Below are 27,145 nucleotides of genomic sequence, written 5' to 3' on the forward strand. Positions count from 1 at the left end.
CTATGTTTTTTAAGCGACATGGAATTTAGGTAACTATAAGTATACATGGGTACCTAGAAATGACTGTGTTAAAAATATCGGCCAAGCTGATGCTAATTTATATTAAGGAGGAGTGGACTACGTTGACCCATCATTAGGATAATGATTATGAATCTAATAAAACCTTTATCACGTAGCATAAACAATGTTAGACGAATGTCTGGTGTCAATCAAAGACCACAATTAGTTTGACAAGTGGTCGACAAGTGTCTCTTTCATAAGTTTATTTATATTGTGTGGTCATGTAAAATTTTGGTAAATAGATACAGCGGCAGTATGAAAACATACAGTTACCTGCTGCCGCTGTCCTCTTAACAACATCCATCTGCGCTTGGGATGTGCGCTGTAGGATGGTAGGGGGTTGTTTATAAATGGAGATATTGCTCACGAAGCTCGTGTTATACCTACCTCTCTGCCTTGCAAGAGGCATGTGGTAGTAGCCAGGAGCACCGACAGTTGATCACTCAACGAGCTCTGCAGCCAGAGTTTGCTGCGCTGAGTGGTCATGGCAAGCACGAGCTACTTCGTGAGGCAATGTCCGCGCCTGGCAGGGCGCCTCGCTTCAGGCACTCTCCTCAATCATTACCCCCACCCAAGAGTCTGTTGCCCCGTCCCGAGGCACCAGCCACCAACACCCTCCACTAGTTGGACCGACACAATTAACAGTTTCCTTAACTTTCGTCAACTTGAGAAGCCAGCGAAGAAACCAACGCTAGAAGGCACTTTTTCATCGAAACTATTGAACAGTATATCGCGAACGTTCTTCTTTCGCAAGAATGACGACAAAACTGATGACCAGAGGAAGCGAGTGCCGAAACTAATATTGGTTCAAAATCCTTTCAAATGGCTGATGCTTAAAATTGACTTCAATGTGTTAAGGAGACTTTGGGATCCAACGTTTGTGGAGACTGATTTCAAGTTTGGAACTAAACAAGTAAGTTTGGAATCACCCTAGTCCCGGTGGTGGCATATTTGGTACTTACGTATACTTAAATTTCTCTCCTTTCTAGGCCATATCCCGGGTGACCCATCTCATAAGCGACGGCGAGTTCAAGAGCCTGAACGGGCTGCTGACGAAGCCGGCCAAGTTCAGCCTGATGCGCGAGCTGGACCGGCACTACAGCGAGCGACAGCGCGCGCTGCTGGCCCTCGACCATGATGACATACAGGTCACGGCGCCCAGGAAGATCTACTTCATCAAAGTTGCCGGTGAGATATGGGTTGGGTTTGAGTTTAAAGTGGTATTTACGATTACATAGAAGCCATGTCCAACTTATCAATTTCAAATTTTCGGCAGATAAGGGAGAAAATATCCTCATAATTTTAAAAATCCTTTATACCTACCTAGCAGATCTTTTAGCAGTAGTGACCTAATCCTCTGAATTCCATTTTGCCTTCTTTATTTCGTACGTCTAAACAGCAGTCGAACCAATTTCGACATACCTTTGAATTGGATGTAAATGTGTGACATTCTTTCTTATTTTCAGATAAACGATACTGTGATGTAGACATGGCGTTTCTAGCATTGAAATGGGTGCCCATACAAAGTGTCGAAGCTCTGGTGTTCACGGAGATATTCGCCAGATTCCACAGAGACTACACCCCGCACTGCATACCGGAGTGGACGATAGCCTACTTCAAGATAACCCGGTTCCAAGTTCTTCGGCGGAGACCTATTATGTGATAGGCAAGAAATTGCCTTTGGTTTCGGTTTGAAGGCTGACTTCGCTTCCGGCTGGCAAAATGCTGGCGAAAGTTTTTGATGGAGTGTTGGAGTAAGAGAGAGATTACACAGTTTTACATGAATTTTTAATAAAATATAAATAGTTTAACACTTCATTCCTGACTTTTTCTCTCAAAACCAACAACGGGTCACTGTATTCATTATTTTTCACAACACGATGGCATCTCCGTCATCAATAAATTATTCATCCGTGGGCACCTTACGAAGTCCACAGTTCACAGCTCCAGAAGGAAGTTGTAAGGGTTGACCAGGTAGCTCTTAAGCTGCTCCGAGAACCTGGCCATGGTGACGCCGTCGATGACGCGGTGATCCGCGGACCAACTCACTGTGAGGATGTGCGCCGGGACCACGTTACCGCTCGCGTCGAATCTTGGCAACACCTGGAATTTACGTATTTTTCTAATCAAAGAAATATGCATTTATTTTGCTTAGACTAGGAACTACAGAAGGTATGTCTTTAAAATTCCTTGCTACCTAATATTATTTTAGTACCTACCTGAATTTTGCCCAGTGCTCCTATCGCCACTTGAGGTGGAAGAATAATCGGCTTTGTGTATGTTCCTCCGACCTGAAAATACATTTTATTAGGTAATTAACTGGATAGCATTAGCAGGAGATTTTCAATAGACTACTGGCGTAGTGTTGATAAGTACTTACAATGCCAATGTTAGAGATAGTGAAGGTTCCTCCAGTCAGGTCGCTGAGTCCTAACTGTCCTTTTGATCCCTTTTCTTGTAGACTCATCAGATCTTGTGCTATTTCCAGAATAGATTTCTGCTCCACATTCTGAAAAAAAGGATGAAATTCCGTAGTTAGGTGTCATTTGTAACTTCAATTCTACTTCCTAATTTCCTATACGATTACTTATTCTATCATCATCATACTCGTTTACATCAGGTAACTTATCTATACTACTGGAGGTACTAAAGTGTTAACACATAACGATGGTTAAAAGCTTAGCACACCATTTTAAAATTATCATAATCACCTTGATAACCGGCACAACAAGCCCATTAGGCGTGTCCATAGCGACTCCAATATTGTGGTTGGCTTTGTAGATGAGATTCTCGCAGCCGGCGTCGAGACTGGCGTTGAGCACGGGGTACTCTGACAACGCCAGGGACGCTGCCTTCACTATGAGCGGCATGTAGGTGAGCTTCACCCCTCGTGCTGCTGCCAGGTCCTTGAGCTCGCTGCGGGCTGCCACCAGCTTTGTCACGTCGTATTCGTCGCTGAACCCGAAGTGAGGGATTTTCTGTAAGAGTATATGTAGTTTTTCGTCTGTTTCAATGTCCCAAAAGATTAGGCGTGTGCTGAGACGCAGGCAACGCAGCCAGCACAGCATATAACAGATTGTTCTGCTCTCGCATACGCTGAATGTAAGTCTAGCCTGCATATCAATATAAAGCTTCAAGCAACGTTTTGGGTAACTTATACAAAACCTAAACTTACCATAGCCTCCGTCATAGACTTGACCATGGCTTTAGTGAAGCCAGAGATGGGCACCGTCCGATCTTCCCTCACGAGCACAGCGGACGCCTTGGCGACAGCCACCGGTATAGTCTCGGCGGCCACGAAGCTTGCAGCAGGTACCTCGTTGGACTTGTCTGAAGACATGTTGAGATGGGAGAGAATGTCCTCTTTCATTATGCGTCCGTTTTTCCCGGTTGATTTCACTGTGCTCAGGTCTACCTGGAATTTTATAGAGATAATTTTATTATTGAGCTGATGGATTTTATCAGATTCTTCTGCGTCTTCTTACTATCAAAACTAAAACGGTAAAGTTGGGAGTCAGAGACGTTTGTGCGCCAGATAGCTACTTAGTATCAAAATTGCGATAATACAATGGTTTATTACCTGAAACTGTGATGCGATTCTTCTGACTGATGGAGTGGTCAATACTTTTACTCTTTGGTTTGTGGCTGTGTCTTTAGTGGCTTCTGGTTTCGGGGTTGCGTCTGCACTGGAAGTTGGGGCTGATGCTGAAAAGCAGAATACATTGATCAGTAATGGTATATTACTGTTATCAGTTAATTAATATTGTTCTTCTTAGTGTGAAGGAGACAAACACCAGAGCTGGACCAGTGGCAGCATTTTTCACAGTGGTGAAATGATAAGCCAATCACAGCCACTTAGTTGCCAGTAGTTGAAATTGTAAGAATTTGTGTTACATTTCATTTAAGAAGCATCATCCTTTTCAGAGCCACAGTGCGACATACAGACATAACTTTCCACTCTAAACCTAGTTAGTTAGTTTAGTTTTACACAATCACTCACCTGCACCATCATCAGCGACCTCAATGTCCACCAATGGCTGGCCGACTTTAGCCGTCTGGTCCACTTCGTGATACAGGCGGGAGACCACGCCGTCGTACCGGCTGGTGATGGTGACGGCCGCCTTGTCGCTCTGCACCTCGCAGATGTTGTCGAACTGCTGGACTGAGTCGCCCACTTTTACGAACCTGGAGGGGAGGGTTGGGTTTAGTAGAATAGTACTCTTTATTTTGCACCATGAAATAAAGTATTACAAAAAAACAACTTATAAAATAAAATAATAGTACAAAACGGCGGCTGTATCTACCAGACAACCTTTTGCGGGATAAGATAATTAGGTATTATAGTATTGTAAGGTTCCGTAGTTGAATGGATAAAATGAAACTATTTTAAATTCTACATGTTTGTCTAATCTAGCCTATGATGTGATCTCGTTATGGGTAAGAAACAAATCGTTGTGGTCATGAATCAACTTACGGTTGGTTGGAAAACTATGCGTACGTACCTATAGTCTCTAAGACTATTCTGAATGGTATATATCACATGAGCGTGGCCCCTTTTTACGAAATAAAAATTTCAAGAAGCTTTCACCATAGAAATGTACTTGTTATTCTATGCTTTCACGCAATATACAGAGTAGTGGTTATACTCATTGCTGAGTAGCTGTCTGAAATATCGTATTCGTGAAGCTCACTCTAGCTCAACCCTCTGAACCGCTCTGAAACCGTATGCTTAATACTTTAAGTAACATGAATATACTGACCATTCCTTAATGACGACCTCCCGTATGCCCTCGCCTATGTCGGACAGGTGGAAGGCGACAATCTTGTTCGCGGCGGCGCTGGTTCTAAACGCTCTCGAGTGGAAACTGCTCTCATGTTTTGGCTTCTGGTTTTCTCTCGTGTTTTTTGTGGCCAGTATTGATTGGTGTCGCTCCTGAAATTTACAGAATAAAATAGTAGTTAATACCTAGGTACACACAGGAATAAAATTGGTAGGAATATATAATAGTGCGGTCTGTATGTATACGTACAGTTTTAAATCCAGTATTTACTTAGACATAATTATAGTTTTGTTCGTTAGTGCCTAGTTCGTTAATAGTTTAAAATTTATTACTTATACCTATAGGTACTTACTGTAAACTTTAAAGGACAAGGTTGTTCAACAATCTAACCTAAATACTTAAAAAAATACTAAATGACTTGACAATAATTTTCATAAAACCCGAATTTGATCAAAATAAATGAGTGTGTTTTTGTAGTTTACTTGTTTGCTAGCAACATGATAATGATATCACTAGTTGTTATTTAATATTCATATCTCTTATCACTATGTATATGAGAGTTCTTTACGAAACTCGTTTTAATTGTTACATCAAATGATCTATAGTTAGGTATTGCGTAAGGTGATCGAGTCTATATAAATATAGGCTAATGGACAAAAGAGGAGTGTTATAAGATCTACATTATATTTGTATGCATGTCATGTCTATCTGTCTAGTTAATAAGCTATAAAAAGGATGAATGCAGTATTTTTTGTTATTCGATTGTCTTCATCTAGTTTGTTCTAAGTTCGTAGCCATATTTCACCAACATCTTTCAGCCATGTTTCAGCTGTTCACCATTTCCATAAGCCATAATGCTATTTTTTTAAATGTCGGGGATTTCCAACTTATGTTTTGGAGATAACTAGTTACGTTAATTGTTGACATGCAAAATATCATGTGAGAATGGTAAGAGTGGTGGACATACATACAAGTGGATAGTGTTAAATTTTAACCAAATGTTTACTAATTTTATACATATCTATGCATAAAATTAGAACAAAGTAGGTAAAATGTATTTAAGTACTTACCGTCTGCATGAAAACTGTAACTTTCCGGTATCTCTTCACATTTCTAGCTGAAGCCAAGCTCCTCCGAACGATTGAAGCCATATTTAATTTACAATTTTTCTACCTAATTATATGCTTAAATATTAATTAAAAACACATATTCAATACGTGTTTTCGAAGCCGGTGCCCGCGGCCCACTGCCGATAACATGCACGAAGATAGCAGCACTCGCGATTAGTTAAACAAATTAAAAAAGTAAATAATGATAAGTAATAAGTACCTAAGTAATTATAAATTTGGTGGATACCTTCGGTAATATCAGAGAACCTCTACTCTAGGACCTAGGATATATCCAAGAATAAATAATAGCTTAAATACCTGGCCCATTGTTTGTAAGTATAGGTAATAGGTATATTCAGAGGTGGCCATGCGGCATTTAATTTTGAAGTTAGCATTACCACCTATACTATAGCTCAAGTGGCACATTTTATTGTGTTATGTGTTCATAACATTAACTATACTTGCTTGTTTAACTAAAGCCAAACATAAAAAACGAATTTAAATAGTTTGGCAAACATCAAAAATTTATAGAGGTGTGGCTAATGATATTATTATTTTATTTATTATTATAGCCTTTATTTTCCCAAACTTAATAGAAATTCCATGCGATAGAGAATACATTAAAATTATAATAATTAAATCATTAGTTAAATATTTCATAGTATAAAATTAAAATAAATATTTCATTTTATTAACCTAAAAATTCAACATTTCATTAACAAATTATTAAATTTTAAATATCATTTACCAAATTATATTTTTTACAAAATTACCTACTATTAATATTAATAATTTAAATGCATAATTAGATTAATTTAATAAACATTACTATCATACAAACCAATAGCAATAACTAATATAATTTACTAAATTAAGCCTTAATTAATATTAATAATTTAAATTCCATTAAACAAACATAAAAATTTATTTAAATCATGCAAGTATTTCTTAAATAATAATAGTCTGGGACGTCCATTGTTGGACGTAGGCCTCCTCCATCCGTCTCCAGTGGTCCCTGTCTGCCGCGAGCCGCGTCCAGGTCCTGCCCGCCAGCTGCACGATGTCGTCCACCCAGCGCCGCCGCGGCCTGCCTCGCCCGCGCCGAGTGTCCCGTACCTGCCAGTGCAGCACCCTTTCGCTCCATCGTCCATCTGTCACTCGTGATATATGGCCAGCCCATCTCCATTTTAAGCTACATGCCATCTCTACTGCGTCTATGAGTTTTGTTTTATGTCTGATGTCCAACGCCCTCACTCTGTCTTTTAGTTTTAAGCCTAACATACTTCTTTCTGCCGATCTTTGGAAAACTTGTAATTTTTTGGTTATTGTTTTTGTAAGAGGCCAGGTCTGACAGCCGTAGAGCAGCGTCGGCAGTACTACAGAGTCGAAGGCTTTCTTTTTTAGTCCTAATGGCAAGTTGGATTTGAAGACATCTTTCAACGACCAGTATTTGTTCCACGCTTTCGCTACTCTTCTCTCCACTTCTTTGATGCCCCAGTTTTCCATAGCAATATTTTGACCCAGGTAGACATAGTTTTGGACGTAGTTTACTAGTTTCCCTTGGACAAGTGTGTCTTTCTGTTCGCCGTTTGTGAGTATACATGTTTTATCGGGATTCATAGCTAATCCGCACGCTCTACTTTGCTCATCTAATGTGCTGAGCATAAATTGTAACTCTTCATGGCTTTCACTCAGGAGCACTATGTCGTCAGCAAATCTCAGATGATTTAGTTGCTCTCCGTTAATGTTCAGTCCAATAGAGTCCCAATTTAATCTTCTAAAGGTGTATTCTAATAGAGCTGTAAAGAGTTTTGGGGAAACAGGGTCTCCTTGTCTCACTCCTCGTTTGATAACGAAGGGGTCGCCCTTCCGCTCTAGTTTGACTACTCCCTTGCTTTTAGAGTAGATTTCCTTTAATATTTCAACGTATTGTTTGGGGACTCCTTGTTCTTTTAGAGCATGCCACAGTGGATCATGTAATATGGAATCAAATGCTTTTGCGTAATCCACAAATGCAATGTATATAGTTTTTTTGAATTCTGAGAATTTTTCAACGATCTGGGTCAATGTGAACATGTGGTCAGTTGTGGAGAACTTAGCTCTGAAACCGGCCTGCTCTCTCGGTTGATTGAAGTCTAGTGTTTGCGATATTCGTTTAAGTATTAACTGAGTGAACAGTTTATAAATTGTCTGGAGAAGACTAATTGGCCTATAATTACCAATTTCTTTGGGGTCACCTTTTTTGTAGAGTAGTCTTATCACTGCAGTTTCCCATTGTTGTGGAATTATCTTTTGACTTATTATTTCATTAAACAGATAGGTAAGTAGAGGTGTCAAAGGCTCTACGATTGCTTTTAAGATTTCATTTGTGATGCCATCTTCTCCAGGGCTTTTCGACAGTCTAAGTGACTCTATGGCATGTTGGATTTCTCGCTCTAAGAATGGTGGTGGAACTTCGTCATCTGTATAGTTTGATACTTTACTCTGATAGAGTTGTGCCGTTTCTGTGTATAGGTTTTTGTAGAAATCTGATGCAATGTCCAGTAAATCAATACGGTTCGTAGAGCTGCCACCTTTTTTATCATGGAGTGCCGGTATCCATGAGATAGATGTTTGAAGTTGTTTATTCGCTAGTTTAACAGATCCTCTTTTCTCTAAACTTTCTTCTATGACCTTAAATTTATATTGTTTCATAGCTTTCTTAATTTTTTTCTTTATTTCTTTATAGAGTTTACTTAATCGTCGCTTTTCAAGTTTGTTCTTATTTGTTTTATTCTGAAGCTCTATTCTCTCATGAATTAAATTTTCGATATCTGGTGTTACAAAGTGGTCGATATTTTTGTCATCACAAGTTTGTGGTAGCATTGACAATGATTTTGTTATTTTTGCTATAATTTCGTCGTATCGTTCTTGTATTCCGGAATCGTTTCCATTTTCTGTCAGTTGTCTAAATATATTTTTTAAAGATTCCGCTTCTATTGGAGACAATTTTGCCTTTTTTCTTGTGAATGTTTTTCTTGATTTTTTATTTTCTTGTAGGTTGGTTGCGTATTTATAGGTACACCTTAAAAGTCTGTGATCACTAGGGTATTGGGTATTGATGACCTGTAAATTTTGTACTCTCTCATTCTTGTTAGCTACGAAGAAGTCTATTTCGTTACGCGTTACTTGATCTGGGGATCTCCAAGTCCATCTTTGTTTAGGTTTCTTTTTAAAGTGTGAGTTCCAAATGTAGAGTTGGTTTTCTCTACAAAATTCGAGAAGTTTTGAACCTCTTTCATTTCTGGTGCCATATCCCCATGGGCCCATTGTAAACTTATCTTCCGCCATTGGGAGCCCTATCTTAGCATTAAAATCACCCAATATTATCGGTTCTTTACAATCTCCCACAGCGGCTGATATATCGGTGTACGTCTTCTCTATCTCTTCCCACGAAGCTCGGCCGGTTGGAAAATAAACTTGAATTAAGTTGAGTGTTTTAGAGTTCCCTAGTTTTAAGCTAAGTCGCGCAACTCTATCTGAGATCGGCTTAAAATCGACTATATTTTCTTTGAATTTCTTTTTGATTATAAATCCTATACCGTTTGTTCCACTTCTCTCTCCATGGTACATAAAGACGTACTCTTCTTTTTCCAATATTTCTGTACCCTCTTTCTTTACCTCTGATAGTCCTATAATATCCCATTTGATATTTTTTAAGGCGTGATCTAGAAGATATTGTCGGTGCGGATCAACCAGCCCTCTGACGTTGAAGGTTCCTATGTACAAGTTGTTGTCGATTTGTTTTGATTCAGTATTTTGGATGGGGGGTTGTGGTCTACATCTCCCGCGGGGACCAACCGTACTGGGAAAGTTTATGTTATCCTTTTGTTTCGTAATATTAATTTCTTTATTTTTGGTTTCAATTCGTTGCGGTGGCGTGCATAGGAGGAGCCTGTGTGATTGTTGTTATTTTTTTTGAGAATTTGTTTTGTTTTCTTTCATTTTATCTGTTTTATCCGAGCTAGAGCTAGCTATGCATGGTCTCTGGTGATTCATAGAATTGTTCCTATTCATAAAATTCACGATAGAGTTGTTTGTTCTTGGACTCGAGTTAGTGGATCTTTTATTTTTCTTAGTTACTTGTTCATTTGGCGTCGTTTGCGGCGATATCAAAGTACTAGATTTTTCGTTCTTGTTAGGACTTACCGACAAGGCTCTTTTGTTTGATTTTGGTATGACTATGAGTTTGTCATATTTCAAGTATGCCCGGTTCCCATTTCCAATTTCACGTTTTAAATCCTCTTGTAGAGATTTTCTTATCTCTAGTACTTTTTTTGAGTAGTCTTCTTTGATGTAGGACCCAGTGTCCTGTAACTTATGTTTGTTTTGACATATTTCAATTTTTTTGCCCATGCTTGCAATAGTAAGTAGGATAGGCCTCGGTTTGTCTCCACTTTTCTTAACTCCAATGCGTTTAACTTCCTGAATCTCGCTTTGTGTGCATTCTACATCTAATTTTCCACTCAGGAGTTCTAGGACAATCTTCTCCAGCTCATGATATGATTTTTCTTCCTCTGCTATCCCAAATATAATTAAATTTCTTCTCTTCAGTTGTCTTTCAAGAGCATCAATTCTTCGTTCTTGTTCAAGCTGTTTAGATTGAAGTAAATCAACCTCTTCTTGCAGTTTTCCGAACTTTTCATCAATATTATGGTTAATTTTTGTAGTAATTCTTGTTTCTGTTGATTCGATTTTATCTTCCAAGTTACTTAATCTTAAACTTAAATCTGTACCTATTTTATTTATGGCTATTAATAGTGTTGCATTACTGCTGTCTCCCATTTTTTTTTTTTTTTTTTTTTTTTATTTATTTAAGTTCCAAATATAACTCTCCTTTTAAACTCTACACTTTACTTGAGATATGACTCTATCAATCAGCTCTACATATGATACTTATATTATTTCATAATAAGCGCCATCTAGTGTAATAGTGTGGTACTCTTTCGTTGGGTGTGTATTGGAGGTATTTGTGAGTTCTGCTACTCGTCCATAGATGTCGTTAGTGGTAATTAAATGGCGTAGTGAAGATGATATTCCAATTTAACAAGTATAATTTAAGGTTATGTTTCTTCCACTTTGATAGATTTTATAATATTTACTCACGGATGCATGCGTAGTTTATGCACTATAATTATGTTTAATCTGGTGGCACTCAGATTCACTAAACTTCACTGGTAATGTTTTGAAACTGTTTGACCGTTACAATGTTTTTATCTTGATTTTCACTGCTATTATGGAACCAACCGCGTTGATAACAGTTATCCACACAAATTAGGGTTTTATACGGGTAAGCACGGTGTTTTTTGGGAACTTTAACTAGATTTCACAATTTAAAAGAATTATTTATGTTCTATCCGATGTTATAACTGGCTCACTAGCGCCATCTCTCTAGTGGCTAATGATAACGTAATGATATATGTCTGTAAGTAGGTATAACACACTTTATTTTTATTAGAAAAGGCCCGTATTGTTTCCATATTAAGTTCGCTGCTAACTTCACATCGTACGTCGTGACGATGACGATATCAGTATTATGATAATGAAGTAAGATTTGGAATACAAATTCAATATTTAAATAACAAGTGAGTGTGGAGGTCAACGTCGATGAAAGAACTAAGTTACTACTCGTAGGTATGTGAGTGAAGACGAATCAAAGTAGTCCATATAAGCAATTTGTTTTTATTAAAGATATAATAAACATGTTAATAAAGTGAATAAATACAATAATGTCAATAACGTTATTTCAAGTAATGAGATGCACGACAATTCATAGTCAGAAATACCAGTAGGTACCCTTCGAGCAGGTTTTAACAGTTTACAATTTTAATCAAAAAGTTTACTTTCTGCACAGGTGTGTGCATTGTGTACTGTCAGCAAAAGAGATACGTATGCCACCCCAACCCCAGCGCAAACAGTTTGATAGGTACTTATTAGACTCATGGGTTGAAGATAAAACAAATAATATTTTATCAATGCATTCAAATAATATAAATCGTTTGTATTCTTCTTGTGTGTTTCACCCGACAGTGGATCATAAAATCAAAGTGTTTGCGATGGGGTGGCCAATGTAGCTTTTTTCCTGTACCTCCTATGTACTGACTGCTCTCATTCTGTGATAGTTAACTTTCTGACTTTTCATAAACTATCGAAACCCGCACTAATGGTACTAAACCCCAAGCACGAGATATTGGGTTGCAGATTTAATGTAGACCGAGTAAGCAGATATATTCACCTTACTTCAATTCCATGAGATTATTCCTTATATTTTTATGCATATTTCTGCTGTTAGAAAGTTTATGCGTTTAAGAAAAGTGAATTATAGTGTGCTTGGGGTCTGTGTGTAGGTATGTAACAGCTGTTGCCAGGCGAGATGTGTTCCAGGTTTTAAAACAGCGCATTTGCTTTTTTTTGAGTTGTTCCTCGTGCGAACAGTTTTATTAAGTCATAGGTTTTCATATCACATTTCATGAAAACCTGTGACTTGATAAAAAAATTGCACGGGGAAAGTCTGCAGATTTTTATGAAACTTTAGCCTTGTGGGTGGATATTTATCTCTTTTTTTGCCTGAACTTGCAGTATTTTTCAGCTAAGACTAAAAACACACCTCGCGCTCGATCGACAACCACTTCTAATATAATTAAAACAACTAATGTGTATCACAGAGGCGCTTTGCCAAGTGTCTGCTATGTATTATACTATGTACACCATTGCTTGAGTACACACATTACTATTATGTAACTACAACTAGCTGTAGCGATTTCACACTCATTTCTGGAGGTAACATGTTGGAGGACACATCTAAAACTGATTCAAGATTAGTGAGATAATTGTGTACAAAATCATCGTTCATTCATCGATGAATGTTATTGATGTAATTCTGAGAATAACCTACGATGAATTTCTTACAAAATCACCAATTAATACTTATGTTCTTACACAATCTTCGTATTTTCTGCACGCATTAATTAAAGAATATTATACATATTTGTAGATGTGTCCATCCAAGGCTCGTACAGTGGTCATCACATATGGCATCAGAACAAAAGGTGGGCTGGGTCACACGGGGGTCTACTTACCTACATTTCGGGTCTACTTACACAGGCAGGTACAAGATCTACTAATTAAATCTTCAAAACAGGTTCACAACAACAATATTCTTGTAACGTTAATAATTGAGTCTATTTCAGAGTAGATGCTCGTAGTTCCTAGTATGTATTCAATTCGCTGTGATTAAAGTACATGATTTTTACAATAAATTAATAAACAACAACATCATTGCATAATTTTATCACATCAGCCGTTTGCATTAAGAGCTCAATAAACGGAATTTTCTTAAAAAGCTTTCGTCAGTACATTTAAGTTAAACATTTATTTACGTTGTGCATGTGCTATACTTATTAAATGTATACATCCATCAAGTTAATTTGTACATGTTGCGCTAAACTGATCGACTGATCATACAAAATGTGATACTATCTATGTAGGTACGAAGGCCAAATTATTTTGTTCTTAGTGAAATATCTTCGGTAATGGCGGTACAATTTCAGGACATGGCATTTTGCCAGTAACGGATACCCAACGATTCGGATATGAAATATATGGCTTTAATTTAACTGTACATTTTACTAAGCATTAAATTAATATGTACAAAAGAAATTTGATCCCTTTCTTTGTACAAGTAACGCGAAGTGTTAAATATAATAGCTAGTTTATGTATTGTACGCTAACACTGATAAACATGTTTATTTATTTTATTTAATAGCAAAATTGTTTATCGTGAGTGCAATATATGTAGCATGCCGCTTAGATATTATTATCACTCGTACCTATATATTTTTCATTCGGATTTGAAATCGTAACATAATACATTATAACATCAGATAATTACAACAATCAGTAACGAATATGGGATATACCAAAAATAATGGAAGACCTTTTCAGTGTATGTTTTAAGTAGTTTTTGAGGATTACATAGATTGTTTGCTTGGAAGATAGATTTACCGGAAGTAGATACTTATACCGCTTATACATACATAGGTTTCAAATCCATTGCTCAATTATTGGAGATTGTATTAGTAGTCGTAGTCGTTATTTAAGTAGGTACTGAAAGCGCTTCTTAAATATTATTTTACATTAATTACAATATTAACACATTAAACGCCGCGGTGGTAAGGTTTGGTGGTGGTAAGAACCGGAGAATTTACCGCCTATCGTTAGATATAAGTACGTAGATATAATTTCAAGTCTAGTTGTCATTTAGTTATCAAAATTTCACTAGCCTTCAACAATGTTTTTTTTTAATTTATTTAATTTAAGTATTTGTTAAGAACAAGGCCAATGTTTAACTATTGTAGAGTTAGTATTGAAGTAACTTTACTTAGAGCATACTGAGAGTGCCAATTTAAATGATGTCGTCTTTGAGAATTGCGATAAATGGAGTTTAGTTCATTTGTTATAGTTGTTTTTAGGTAAAGTTGTTAACCTACTATGTTCAGGGTAACTCCTAATTTACGTCTAAAGACATAAGGACATTGTAATAAAACGCGGGAAATCAAAACCACTATGTTTACCGTAGAGGTAGAATTTTGCGCTTAGTTCCTAGTGAGTCACTACACCAATCGTAAGTAAGTAGTAAGTACTAACAAGACGAAGAACGATATGTATTCGTAAATTACGTATTGTCGGACACTACATCCGGCAAGGCTTATATACAGTTTTTCAGTAACACAAACACTACTTCAGCACTATCGCCAACCTCCTGACTCGTAGCGTTTTGCGTTTAGGAGTTCTAGTTATGTATTCAACGCAGAAGTGATGATGATGATGGCATAATAGTAATTGGTATTCTGATGTAAACGATTATATTTAATACCTCTATGAGGCCCTCCGTGCGTTAAGCGAACACCAGAAACCGATACTCAACGCAACGGAGGCCCTTCAGTTTAAGAATTATGGCCTTGATGCTGATGCACAAATTACTGACATAGACTGACTGAAACTATGATTACATCGCGAGATTTACGAGTGTGAAGATGGCGATAGATTTTGACGGCCTAGAGCCGCCACAAGGGAAGCGACGACACCAACTAAACAACGACATGGAAACAACAGTACCGACAACTTTACGAGATGGTATTTACTGCCGTCGTGCAGTAAACGATTTACATACACCTACAAAGAAGATTCCGTTACTTATCTATATTATGTTTCAGGGATTGTACAGTGGACTGTAAAGAAACATGATCCATCTTAGTAGCATTGCCACTCTGAGTGGGTTTCTTCGCAGTCCATTGTACATAACCTTTACTATTTATTTGTTTAGGCTCTCTCTTTTGTATCACTGTGAGACAAGAATCTCTCAAGAAACTATGACGAGGCTATGAATTGATCTTAACTAGATTTCCTTAGCAGGAAACACAGATTGGTATGTACTTGCTTATGTTTTTATCCAAAAGTGGCTATAACATATTTCATAAGAAAGTATATTTAGCAGTGAAAAAATTTCACGACATCAGTTTTTTCTTCATGGTGTTAGTAACAATTCTATTATGTAAGTTTCACGGCCATTCTATCCAATAGTACCTAACTATTTTACGCGATGAATTATCGAAATGCATGGAATAATTTATTAATATTTAATTGTTCCGTTGAAAGCGCAATTATATTATGACGATTTTCGTAGAATATGTTTTTAAAGTTCTCTAATCTTGTATTCAGAAGAGTATAACCGGCAGAGCCTTGATGTTATTAAGAACATTCCCGAAGGCGCATTACACATTACTTTACATTAACAAGGAAGTATACGACGAGACGACATCGATATTTGGTATGAATGGACATTTATAAGCACAGAATGATCCATAAGACATGAAATTCGTTGTATTTTCTCCTCTATATCCTGATGCTTAAGGTTCTCTTAACCTATATGTTTTTACTGGCAAGGAGGTATCAGTTCTGATGCCACTTTACACGATTATAAATGCATTTTAACTCTACAAGAAGCTCATGGGTCAACTACACACCGAACATTTAGATTATTCTAGATATTTCTTGAAATGTTTATTGTATATTTTTTTTCTATTTTATCTTAATGGTATCTAAGTTAACGGGCCAGGTTGTACGATTATTGTTTCACATAATTTACCTAGACGTGGAGGTAGCGGTGATGTAAATTGAATGTAGCGTTTAAATTTATCACGTATAAAGAATAAATAGCATGAAAATATATCGATAGGTAATTCCGAACAAAGATATAGGTTTGTATTAGTATAAATTCTCGCAATAACATCATAATTTATCACGAATTTAACACATCTTAAACATTAGTAAACAATTATGTAACATTAAAATACTTTTAGAATTACATATTTGAATCATTATAATTAACACTTGCTAAAAACTTTACACACTACAGTCGCATATCCTATCAGTGATTTTAAACTATCGCTGTAACGTCTTTGTATTTCGTAATCAATAAATACACATTTATAAACGGAGTTCGATCTCGTCTCTTCGCGAGTCACAGTCACTGGTCACGGCACGAGGGTAGAGTCAGCAGCGGACGGGCCTAGAAGTCGGTGGTGCCGGGGTGGTCCGTCCGCGGCGGGGGTCAGGGGGCGGCGCGCGGGGGCGCGGGGCGCGGGGCGGCGGGTCACACGGGCGGCTCGGGCGGCGCGACGGCCTCCGCGAACTTGACCTCGCGCGGGCGGCGGAAGGAGGCGGCGCGGCGCGGGGGGCTGCGCACGCGCGGCGCCGCCTGCAGGCTGCTGGACGACGCCTGCGGGAGCAGCCGCGGCTGCGTCAGGCTGCGACCGAACGGCGAGTTGCGCAGGAACTGACGCGCGACCATCGGCTGCCAGTATGACGTGCCTGGCGACATAAACATTCTCGATTTAGTTATTTGATAGATGCTCCCAGAACCCAAAAAAACACACAGGCCGAATATAGTCCGCTGTAAGATATGACTCTCCTTCAAGATTGGAGGGTAATTGCTATGATCTTCAAGCTTAGCAAGTGGTTGTACATCACATTTGGGCATAAACTTTGAACATCCAAGACCGGATACGAATATCTGTCTTTGCCCCTTGGACCCTTGGAACAACAATCAAAGTATCCGATCCGTTCATTTTAAGACCAAATATATTTCCCCAAAATTCACCAGCTTCCTTACCTTTAGGCATCTTGGTGGAGCGCGTCCTCCAGTCGAGGCTGCGCAGGCGGCCCTGCGTGCCCTCGTGCACGGCGTCCACGCTGGCCGAGCGAGTGAGATGGGGCGGCAGTGCGTCCCGCTCGCTCAGCCCCGTCGTCGTGAGCCCCTCGCTCACGGAGTACAGCTTGTGGGTTATGTCCTTGCCTGGAAGGGAGACGGTTGAGGGGTTAAAGAAAGTTTGTAAAACCCGGAACTCCAAGCCAAAACTCCCAGACAGTGTTTTGTACCTAAAGTGAAAACAGGTAACGGATGAAACAACATAATGTTTATGGAAACACAAATTTTAACGATGAGACGTCCTTTAGTTATTGGATGGTGAACAAATTAGTTCCGGTATAAAATACAACGATAAACTGTCAGCATGTTAATGAAACAACACACACATATCAAAACTGGCATGAAAGTGTCAACACAAAACAAAATATGTGTGTATAAATTGGCTGCAGTATTGCGCCGCGGTGTCGGCGACAACACGCATTCATCAACTAAACTATTCCAACTATGTTTCCAACCGTTGCCAATATTGACGGGTAACTTTATAGCTTTTACATGCCTAGAAAAAACATTGGAAATTCAAACCATGTATGTCCAAAGACCGAAACAAGAGTAAGTACTAAATGTATTCTTAACTATTCATTACTTAACTATGTTTATCTAACTATTTATCGTCATCAGCCAACTCCAGATATTATGATCATCAACCTCTACTAGACGTAAATAGGCTCACCTCAGCCTTTCCCAAGGTTTGATATACAACACGTATCTATTGCAATTATTGAGGTCAATTACTACCCGCTTTGAAAAAAAACAAAGATAAACAAAAAAATGGGTTGATGACACTGGCTGGCTGTGCCTAAAAATACAGTGCGTAGAACCCAGGCGGAGGGGTCGCGTGGAATTTATTCACAAATCAATAGCATCCGTCCCGGCCGCATTGTGGCGCCGACTGTACCTCGCAAATACCAGCTCGTGGGTTCATCTAGAAAATATGCGCCCGTTTTCATTAGGGAAAATCAATTTATGTAGACGTGCGTAAATATTGACAACCTATTTCCAGCTAACGCCGGGAGGTATGTCAATGTCAGGGGAAATACTGGCAGGTTTGTAGATGGCAGCCGTTTGATTCGTTTTTGTTTCAAGTACATACAATATAGTATTTATTATATTGATTAATATTATGTATTAAAAGTTTATTTAATTATGTAATAAGTTATAGAAACTAACTTAAGTAATACCAATATTATTTTCCACATGAAAAACATAAATCACCTACTTATAACATTTTAGAAATTTAAAATAACAATTCAGATTAGAACTGAGAGCGTCTGCCAACAAACTGTTACGCAGTTTGGCAGAAAAAAAATTGTATTAGCCTAAGTTTTTATTATAAATAAATGTCTTTAAAAAAAAAAAATATATTATTAAAAAAAATATGCGAAGGGAATCTAGGCGCATGCAGGATGCATATCAAATTAGTGTCAAGTCTACCTCATAGAAGTTTGAACTTTGTGATAAATAAAAATAAACAAATAAAATAAGTACCTGCTACGGGCTACGAGTGCTCGTAGCATCCGCTACGCGAGAGCTACGACGACGCTACGGTCGGCGGCGTAGCACTATTTATCGTTTCATTTTATAGTCAACTTTGTTGTCTATTCGAAACCATCTTATAATTATTAAGTATGTGATTAATAATTACTTATAATAAATCAATAAACTGTCTGATATACATTGTCATAACTAACGCTCAATAAACAAAATAAAGACAACGTACCTAATGTTAGTACACACTTATACACAATAAAATATCCTCCTTTTCTGAAATATTTGTCGAAAAGTGATGAATGTTGAATTCATGACCGGAGTGTATCAGTTACTCGCTGGAATTGGGGTAGTAGAGGGTCCAGGTATGAGGGAATGACACGCACATTATCAACCCGTAATAGATTGAGAAAAGGCGACGCCATTTCACTCATGTTCCTGTAGTCTGTAGCTCATGCTACAGACTACAGGAAGGCTCTTTTCATTAAAATACTGTTCATCATTTTTATTTATTTATTTAAACACTTTATTGTATGTATACACAATTTTCACAGTTTAAAGTAAAAGTTAACAAGTACAAGAAAGAACAATACAAGTATATATATACAAAGGCGGACTTATCGCCTAAACGCGATTTCTTCCAGTCAACCTTTATGGTGTGGAAATAAAAGTAAGCCTATAACTCTTAAAATTAAATAAAACTACTGTATACACAGAGACAATCAAGTGTAACCTAATCCAAATTTAAATAAACATATCTAAAAAAAAAACACACGCACTCACGCCTTGTACTAATGTACTCCCTTGCGGGGTAGGCAGAGGTGCATTGCTGCACCCACTTTTCGCCAGAGTGTTATGTTAGTCCCAATGTAATAGGGGGCGGGCCTATTGCCATTTTACGGGCACATCCAAGACCCGAGAACAAATATCTGTGTTTAAACAAATATCTGCCCCAGCCGGGAATCGAACCCGGGACCATCGGCTCAGTAGTCAGGGTCACTAACCACTACGCCATTCGGTCGTCATCAACATATCTAACTATAACCTAACATATTAAGTTCTAAGCTAAAAATAAATAAATATAAATAACTATTATGTACCTACATATATTAACTATCATGTTTTATATTAATATAAATAGTAGTATACATATATAAATATACTATTACATATATATTTATTTTATTTATTTTATTTTATTTATTAAAACACAAAACGGATTACAATTAATACATCACAATAATATGATTACGTACTATAAATTTAGATCTGAATTGAAATCCAAAATATGTGTTTACAGCATAATTAATTTAAACAAATCGTGCTTATGCTTAACCTATAGTATAACTAAGCAACTAAAAGACTAACACTAAATAACAAAAATGGTTGAACGAAACCAGAAATAGAGAAAAAAAAAAAAAAAGAAGAAAATAATAATAAAATTAAAGGAATTTGTATCTATTTAGTCTATGCGTCTGAGCGCATCTGCCAAGGATCCCTTAAATTTAACATAATTCGCAACATAAATATCTATATTAGAGTCTATTGACACAATGCTGTTGTAGAGTCTGCACATTCGCACAATAGGGTTGTAAAACGAGGTGTTGTTAATATAGGATCTAAGGGCAAACGGTTTAAAAGCTCGAGTTCTATTATTTGTGTTGAAAGACAGTAGTGACAAAAGATAGCTGGAGTCAATACCATTGTGTATGATTTTATAAAGATATAGTAAGTCACTTTGATTACGACGATATTTTAATGACACCATGTTAAACTTTTCTAACCTTTCCTCATAACTACTTCTTGACCGACCAGCTTTACACTTATAACTTAAGAATCTTGTGAATTTGCGCTGTATTCGCTCAATATTATCTATATGTACCACATAGTATGGCGACCATATCACAGATCCATATTCCAATATAGGACGAACCAGGCTTTGAAATAAATATATGGAACTTCTGTACTTTTTAAAGTGTTTGGAGGCTCTTATAATGAAACCTAGTAATTTATTCGCCTTACCAGTAATATTTTCATAGTGATAGCGGAAGGTCAATTGCTCATCAAAATATATTCCCAAGTCCCGTACAACCGACTGTCTTTGTAGCAAATGACCCGATAACTGGTAACTATACATTAATTTGGTTTTTTTATTTGTGAAAGACACCACAAAACATTTTTTAACGTTAAGAGACATCATATTGTTTGAACACCAGTTAGCTATTTTATTGATGTCGTTTTGTATGGAAAGGCAATCATTTACATCATTTACCTTGCGAAAGACTTTTAAGTCATCGGCGTATAAAAGACAAGGATTTTCAAGACATTCCGCAAGGTCGTTAATAAACAGAATAAAAAGTAATGGCCCCAAATGTGATCCCTGGGGTACACCAGAACTTACAAATAATGAAAATATAAATAAATAAATAGATAAATAAAATAGAATAAAACAATTACCATCCCAAGGTCTTATAATAATGTAATTTAAGACTATTTTTAAATACATTAAGTGATGACGATAGCCGTACTTCCACTGGTAGCGAGTTCCACAGATTCACAGCTTTGACAGCAAAGGAGCCACTATAGGCCGCACTGGTATGTTGCGGTACACTCAGCATTTTTGTCAGGCATTCAGGTTAGTTGTCAGTAGCTGACAGCCCAGGGATCATCTCTTGGCGTGCACCATGATGTAGTTAAATATTATTATGTAGCAGATTTTGCAAAACTGATATACTTGCCGAAATTACTAACTTCGCAAATTTTCCAACAACTTTATTTTTCAGAATGCTTGTTTGCTTTTTCTGTTTCGATTTACTATGTTCTTTTTTTAACACCCTGTACATATTCATCCCACTCCTACCGGCTCCCGTGAGCCGGGACCGGGGTCGCCGCGCGCCCGAGGGGCTGCCGGCGTCAGCTTGACAAGCCAATTCTGTGCGGTTCAAGCCACGCCCAGCCGGATACGGTGTAAAACCTTCCTTCATGTACACACGGCAACGTTAAATGGTTGGCAGGGCACACTAACGTAGGTAGTGTATGTGTGTGTCAGCGACATCAACGTAATTATTTAGTTCTGGGCAACCCACACACGGATATTGTAAGCATGTAGTTGTGCCAGTGACAATGTTTCATTGTTTTTATGATATGAAGCAAAATTTTGCAATGCATTGTAATAGGTTAAATGGCTCAGTTGGTATGATACAAGACTTACAATAATCGGTATGGTGGTTCAAATCCCACTGAACTTACAATATTCCTTTTTGTTTTTTTTTATAGATTTAATTTATTTTTTAATATGGCTAATAATAGTATTGTAGTATATACGAATAAAAGCAACACAGAAAGTAAATGAAACAAGTTATTAAGTGTTAAAATTACCAAATTTATTCTTGCCGTAACATAAACATTAAGGATGTTACTTTTTTGTTGTTTTTCGTTTTAAAACATAGTTGTAGTTTATTAATAAGGAAAATGTTCAATTAGCAGCTTTAAATCATAATAAACATCAGAAAAGGATGGACTGGCTGTTTTACTAAAGTAAATAGGCAAGTCATTAGTTATATGAATCAACATGTTAATTAGCTAGAAATAAGATAACTTATTCCAACCTCAGTAACAATAACATCATTAACACATTGGCTTACCCATAATTGTAAATAATAATAAGTATTTAACAAAATAACTAAAATCTTATACAAATGGAAAAATAAAAATTACTGAGCTAACCCCAATAACTATAATTTTCACCACTTTTTCGCCATAATATCTTACCATCCATCCTTGTCTGACTTAAAGGACTTTTCATCACTAAATATCACCACATTGTTGCACCAATCAAAGTTTAAAAAAGTCAGTCGCAAAACGCACTCTGTTTCGACGATGCTGATCGGTTAGAGCAATTTTCTTCGTCGGCCTCCGACAACGCAACCCAGCAGCACGCAAGTGAACCCGTACGGTTTGTAGGGATAGATTATGTGTTGTGGCCGTAGAACGGGTGCTGCAGAACGGATCAGCGCTATGTGCAGCTACGATTTCTCGATGGCGTGGTGATGCATCCGTATAGACGACTACTGTCTACATCGAGTTGCGGTAGCGAGCGGACGTGCCCACGGAGCGCTCACAATTGGTGACTCACGCGCACGACCGATAAGCGACCGTCATTTGTTTACTGTGTTGAACGAAAAATTCTACACGGCCGCGAGTTATACAGTGAACTCTTTATAGTAAATTCTGAACTGTGAATAGCCCGGGGGGCCTCGTAACCCCCGGAATTAGTATAGTGTTGGTGAATTTATAGTAGATACCTAAACATATCGAAAATGTTTTCGGAGAACAATATAAATTATATTAAAAACAGTGATATGGACACGGCCCCGCCTTGCACGGGATCAGACAGTGAAACAGTTAAAGACAAAGTGAAATTAGTTAAAATAGATTTATCGGACTTCAACAAAAACATAGTGCAGTGCTGGGAATGTGAATGTACCTTCAAAATAGAACCTTTATGGGGAATAAATCAGATGAACACTAGAAGGATTCAATGCAAGGTATGTAAGAAATTCTTTCTCATAAAAGCGGCGCTTAAAGCTGAGCCTAAATATGATAACGGATTATTAGAAATTGAATCTTTAGTATCAATATATACCGCAGGAGAAGCGACCGGCGTGAAAAATATTCGCCCATGCATCGACTGCAAAATTAAGAAGGAAATAACTACCTTGCCTATTGAGAGCTTCACTTCTGAGGAATGGTTCATCTGTAAGTGCGGTAAAAACCAGTGTGCATTTATAGAATATGTTACACAAAGTGAACTACTACCTCTAGCTGTCCGCAAATCACGAAAAAAGAATAAGCGGGGAAGCCAAACTAGCAGAAATACCGAAACATCAACCGACCGGAATACCTATGTAACTAACGGCGCCACACATCTAGCTCCGCCCACTGCAGTGGTAAGAGATAGTCAACGCGTGTACAAACCCACTACAAAGGAAGGTGATTACATCGAAAGCCAAACTACACTAGGAACCTCCCATACTGTAGGTACAGTACAGACTACGCTTGATGCATGGAAAACCCCACGACCAGTTCGGCCACCACCTACAGCAGCTGGGTTCAAATTACAAACAACAACATGTGACACCACGCAAGTCAAAGAAGTGGCAAACCAAATGGTAACTAGAGGAGCGAAAAGACAGCGTACATGCGCTTCAAACAATGCGGCCCCAGCACAGAGAAACACCCACATACCTAATATAATTATCAGGGATGAAAATGCAATAAAAAATCAAGAAACGCTAAAGAAAATTAGAGAATCAGTAGCTAAAAATTGCTCAACGCTTAATATCATGAAAGGCCAAATAAAAATTAACCCTACAAATGCAACAGCGCGAGTGAATCTACTCACTACGCTTGAAACCTGCGGGATAACTAGAATAATCGCACCAAAACCAAAGGCCGATAGACAAATGGCGACTAAGATTGTGCTTAAAAATGATACCTACGATGAATCCACTGACACCATTGCTAACGAGATAGAAGACTGCATCGGTATTAAACCACTTGCAATCAAGCCACTAGGGAGAGCAGGCAAAATACACCTACTCATTTTTGATGGCGAATACAAATCAAGAGAACTTCTAGCGAACTTCAAAAATGCGGAAAGGAAATTTTTCTGCGCGCCTACTATCAAGGTCGAACCATACAGAGAAAACCCAAAACACATCGTTCAGTGCAAGAAATGCTATGCATTCGATCACTCAAAACAATCGTGTTATGGTAAACAAGAAGAACCACAAATAGTTTTGACCACAGCTGAGGGTACAACAACGAAAGTCTGCAGAAACTGCAAAGAAGAAGACCATGGCGCCAACAATGCAAAATGTCCTGTGTTCAAAAATATGATAGCAAGACAAATTGAACAAGCAGAGGCTAAGCAATCAAAGAAAGAGGAGAGAATCAAACGCTCAGTGGTACGACTGGGTGTGAAATATGCAGATATCACAAACACAAAGCAATTTCCAACACTGCCTCAAAAAGAAGCAGCGCCGTCACCTACAGAACAAGTGGCACCGACAAAAGCTGGACTGACGCTAGAAGGCCTCTTCCAAATGCAAACACAAATGCAACAGACACTGATGATGCTGACTGATACCATAAACAGGATACACTTGCATCTAAATGGCCAACAATGATAATAAAAAAATAATACAAAATCTTAAAATCTTACACCTAAATGCCCAAGGAATAAGACACAAGTTCAAAGAAATTAAAACACTAGTCGAGAAATACAGACCGTCCATTTTATTATTCAATGAATGCAAGATCGATATGGAGAATAATCAGTATAATATAAAGGGGTACGATAAAATCACCCATACATTGGAAAAACATCTAACCACTGCCATGTATGTACAAAGGGGGCTAAGGTGGGTCGAAACAGAAGTTACCCCCGGCTGGCGTGATGAAAACAGAAGTATAGAAGGCATAGGGATCAAACTTTTTATTAATCATGCTACCGGACAATATATCAAGATTAAAGGAATATACATCCAAATCCCAAATCAGAATCATGCCAGAGATGAACTGGAGGAGACCTTAGCCGACGATCCATCTATCATCATTGGCGACATGAACCTTCAAATGCTAATGCTTGGCCATAAAAGGAACGCTGGTCTTGGTAACACTGTTAAAAAAGCAATTAAGGATGGAATTTGTTTGCTGAAACACGCTAATGCCCCGTCCAGACCTTTTAGCCAGGGAGACGGTATCCTGGACCTAGCTATAATAACACACCAACAGCTTGAAGCGCAAGGTAAACACGTAGAAAGCGTGGGCTCGGATCACCTTCCTTGGCTACTAACAGTAAAGGTCGAACACAATATAGAGCAGCACCTATTCCGTAACACAAAGAAAATTTATGACGATGAGAAACTGAGAGCGGCATACCAACAGACAATGTGGGAAGGTTTCCGTCAGCTTAACGTAGATATTACTACAGAAGCCGATTGTGAGAAATACATCGAAACAATGGAAAACTCCATTATTAGCGCCCTCGACAAACATGCGCCCTTGAAAAATTCCACGAGACAGGAACGACTACCTGAGGAAATCAACAATAAGATAGATTATAGAAATAAACTTAAACAAATAGAATGGCAAGCAAGACACTGCAATCCCAGAGTCCGATCTGAAATACGTACCCTTTATAACAATGCTAAGAGAGAAGCTGAAAAAGCCCTGAAAGAATATTCCGAAAAAGGCTGGCTTAACAAACTCCAAGATCCACGGGACAATAGAACACAAATGTGGCGCATCCAACGAAACTTTAAGAAACCTATCGTTAAACTTCCAAACATCACAGGATGCAGTACAGAAAGAGAAACTATCGACAAGCTAGTAGACACAGCCATAGTAAAAGATGCTGAAATATCGGAAGACGATGAAGGAACTGAAAAAACTACACCGTTCCAACCTCTCGATCTGACGTCAGGAAGAGAAGTCCAACTAGCACTGAGCAAATTCAAAAACAAGAAAGCCCCTGGCTTAGATGGGATAAAAGCAGACGCTCTCAAACTTGGAGGAGAAGTATTCATCGAGGCATTCGTGCCTCTTGCTAACTTTGTTTTGTCCACAGGTTACTTCCCTATGAAATGGAAAACTGGCGTATGCATTTTCCTGCACAAGGATGGCAAAGATCACCGCCTGGCACCTTCTTACCGACCCATCACACTGCTCAACATCATGGGAAAGCTGTGTGAGCGTCTGATCCTGAGCAGACTCAACGCTACGGTCAACCGGCTGCAACCAACATACCAACACGGCTTCACAAGGGCAAGAGGCACAGGAACCCAGATTCTACGAACCGGAAAACTAATAACCGATGCGTTAGCCGATGACGAAAGTATTGCCATGATATCGACTGACCTATCGAAGGCCTTCGATTCTATTAACCATAAAGGCCTGATAAAGAAACTTCAAAATAAGGAAGTCTCGAATAATATCATTAAGATAATCGAGAACTACCTCGAAGGCAGAAACTTGAGAGGTAGATTTAGAACTACGACAACCGAAGATAAACCAATACACAACGGCGTACCTCAAGGTTCAATCCTGGGACCAGTTATCTTCAATCTGTACGTTCATGATATTTGGGACATCCAAGACCGTATCAAAGGACTCAAACTGTCACAGTATGCTGACGATCTATGTATACTCAACAGAGCACCAAACCCTGATCATGCTACTATGCGTGCTGAGTGGGCAGCGGAAATGATTATTGACTACTACACCAGATGGGGGCTAAAATGTAACATAGAAAAAACTGAATGCATTATGTTCTCGAAAAAGAAAAAGTACCGGCCATCAGTGAAACTGAAAGAACAAACGTTACAGTATCAAAAGCA

General features: G+C 38.2%; 3 protein-coding genes across 3 annotated transcripts in view; 1 reads left to right on the forward strand and 2 right to left on the reverse strand.

Annotated features, from left to right (window-relative positions):
* The first annotated feature begins 237 nt into the window (after window positions 1-237).
* LOC105389845 lies at window positions 238-1,878 on the forward strand. Its single transcript, XM_011561041.3, has 3 exons — window positions 238-973; window positions 1,050-1,248; window positions 1,527-1,878. Exons 1-3 carry the CDS (start codon window positions 545-547, stop codon window positions 1,721-1,723), a joined length of 825 nt encoding a protein of 274 aa, XP_011559343.3. The 5' UTR covers window positions 238-544; the 3' UTR covers window positions 1,724-1,878.
* LOC105389846 (lipoamide acyltransferase component of branched-chain alpha-keto acid dehydrogenase complex, mitochondrial) lies at window positions 1,827-6,107 on the reverse strand. Its single transcript, XM_038105610.2, has 9 exons — window positions 5,912-6,107; window positions 4,821-4,993; window positions 4,061-4,245; window positions 3,641-3,765; window positions 3,236-3,475; window positions 2,772-3,038; window positions 2,441-2,569; window positions 2,280-2,351; window positions 1,827-2,163 (listed from the first exon to the last, which is right to left on the reverse strand). The coding sequence occupies exons 1-9, from the start codon at window positions 5,990-5,992 to the stop codon at window positions 1,999-2,001; spliced, it is 1,437 nt and encodes a 478-aa protein (XP_037961538.2). The 5' UTR covers window positions 5,993-6,107; the 3' UTR covers window positions 1,827-1,998.
* A 5,548-nt stretch (window positions 6,108-11,655) lies between these two features.
* Window positions 11,656-27,145, reverse strand: part of LOC105389863 (blood vessel epicardial substance) — a 55,182-nt gene continuing 39,692 nt past the window's right edge. The window contains exons 7-8 of the mRNA XM_038105704.2: window positions 17,163-17,345; window positions 11,656-16,861 (exon numbers count right to left, since the gene is read on the reverse strand). Of these exons, the coding sequence (XP_037961632.2) occupies window positions 16,644-16,861; window positions 17,163-17,345 (401 nt within the window). The 3' untranslated portion in view covers window positions 11,656-16,643. The remainder of the gene's footprint in view (window positions 16,862-17,162; window positions 17,346-27,145) is intronic.

The sequence above is a fragment of the Plutella xylostella genome, chromosome 22 (genome assembly GCF_932276165.1).
Source record: "Plutella xylostella chromosome 22, ilPluXylo3.1, whole genome shotgun sequence".
In the NCBI taxonomy this organism is placed as follows: Eukaryota; Metazoa; Arthropoda; class Insecta; order Lepidoptera; family Plutellidae; genus Plutella; species Plutella xylostella.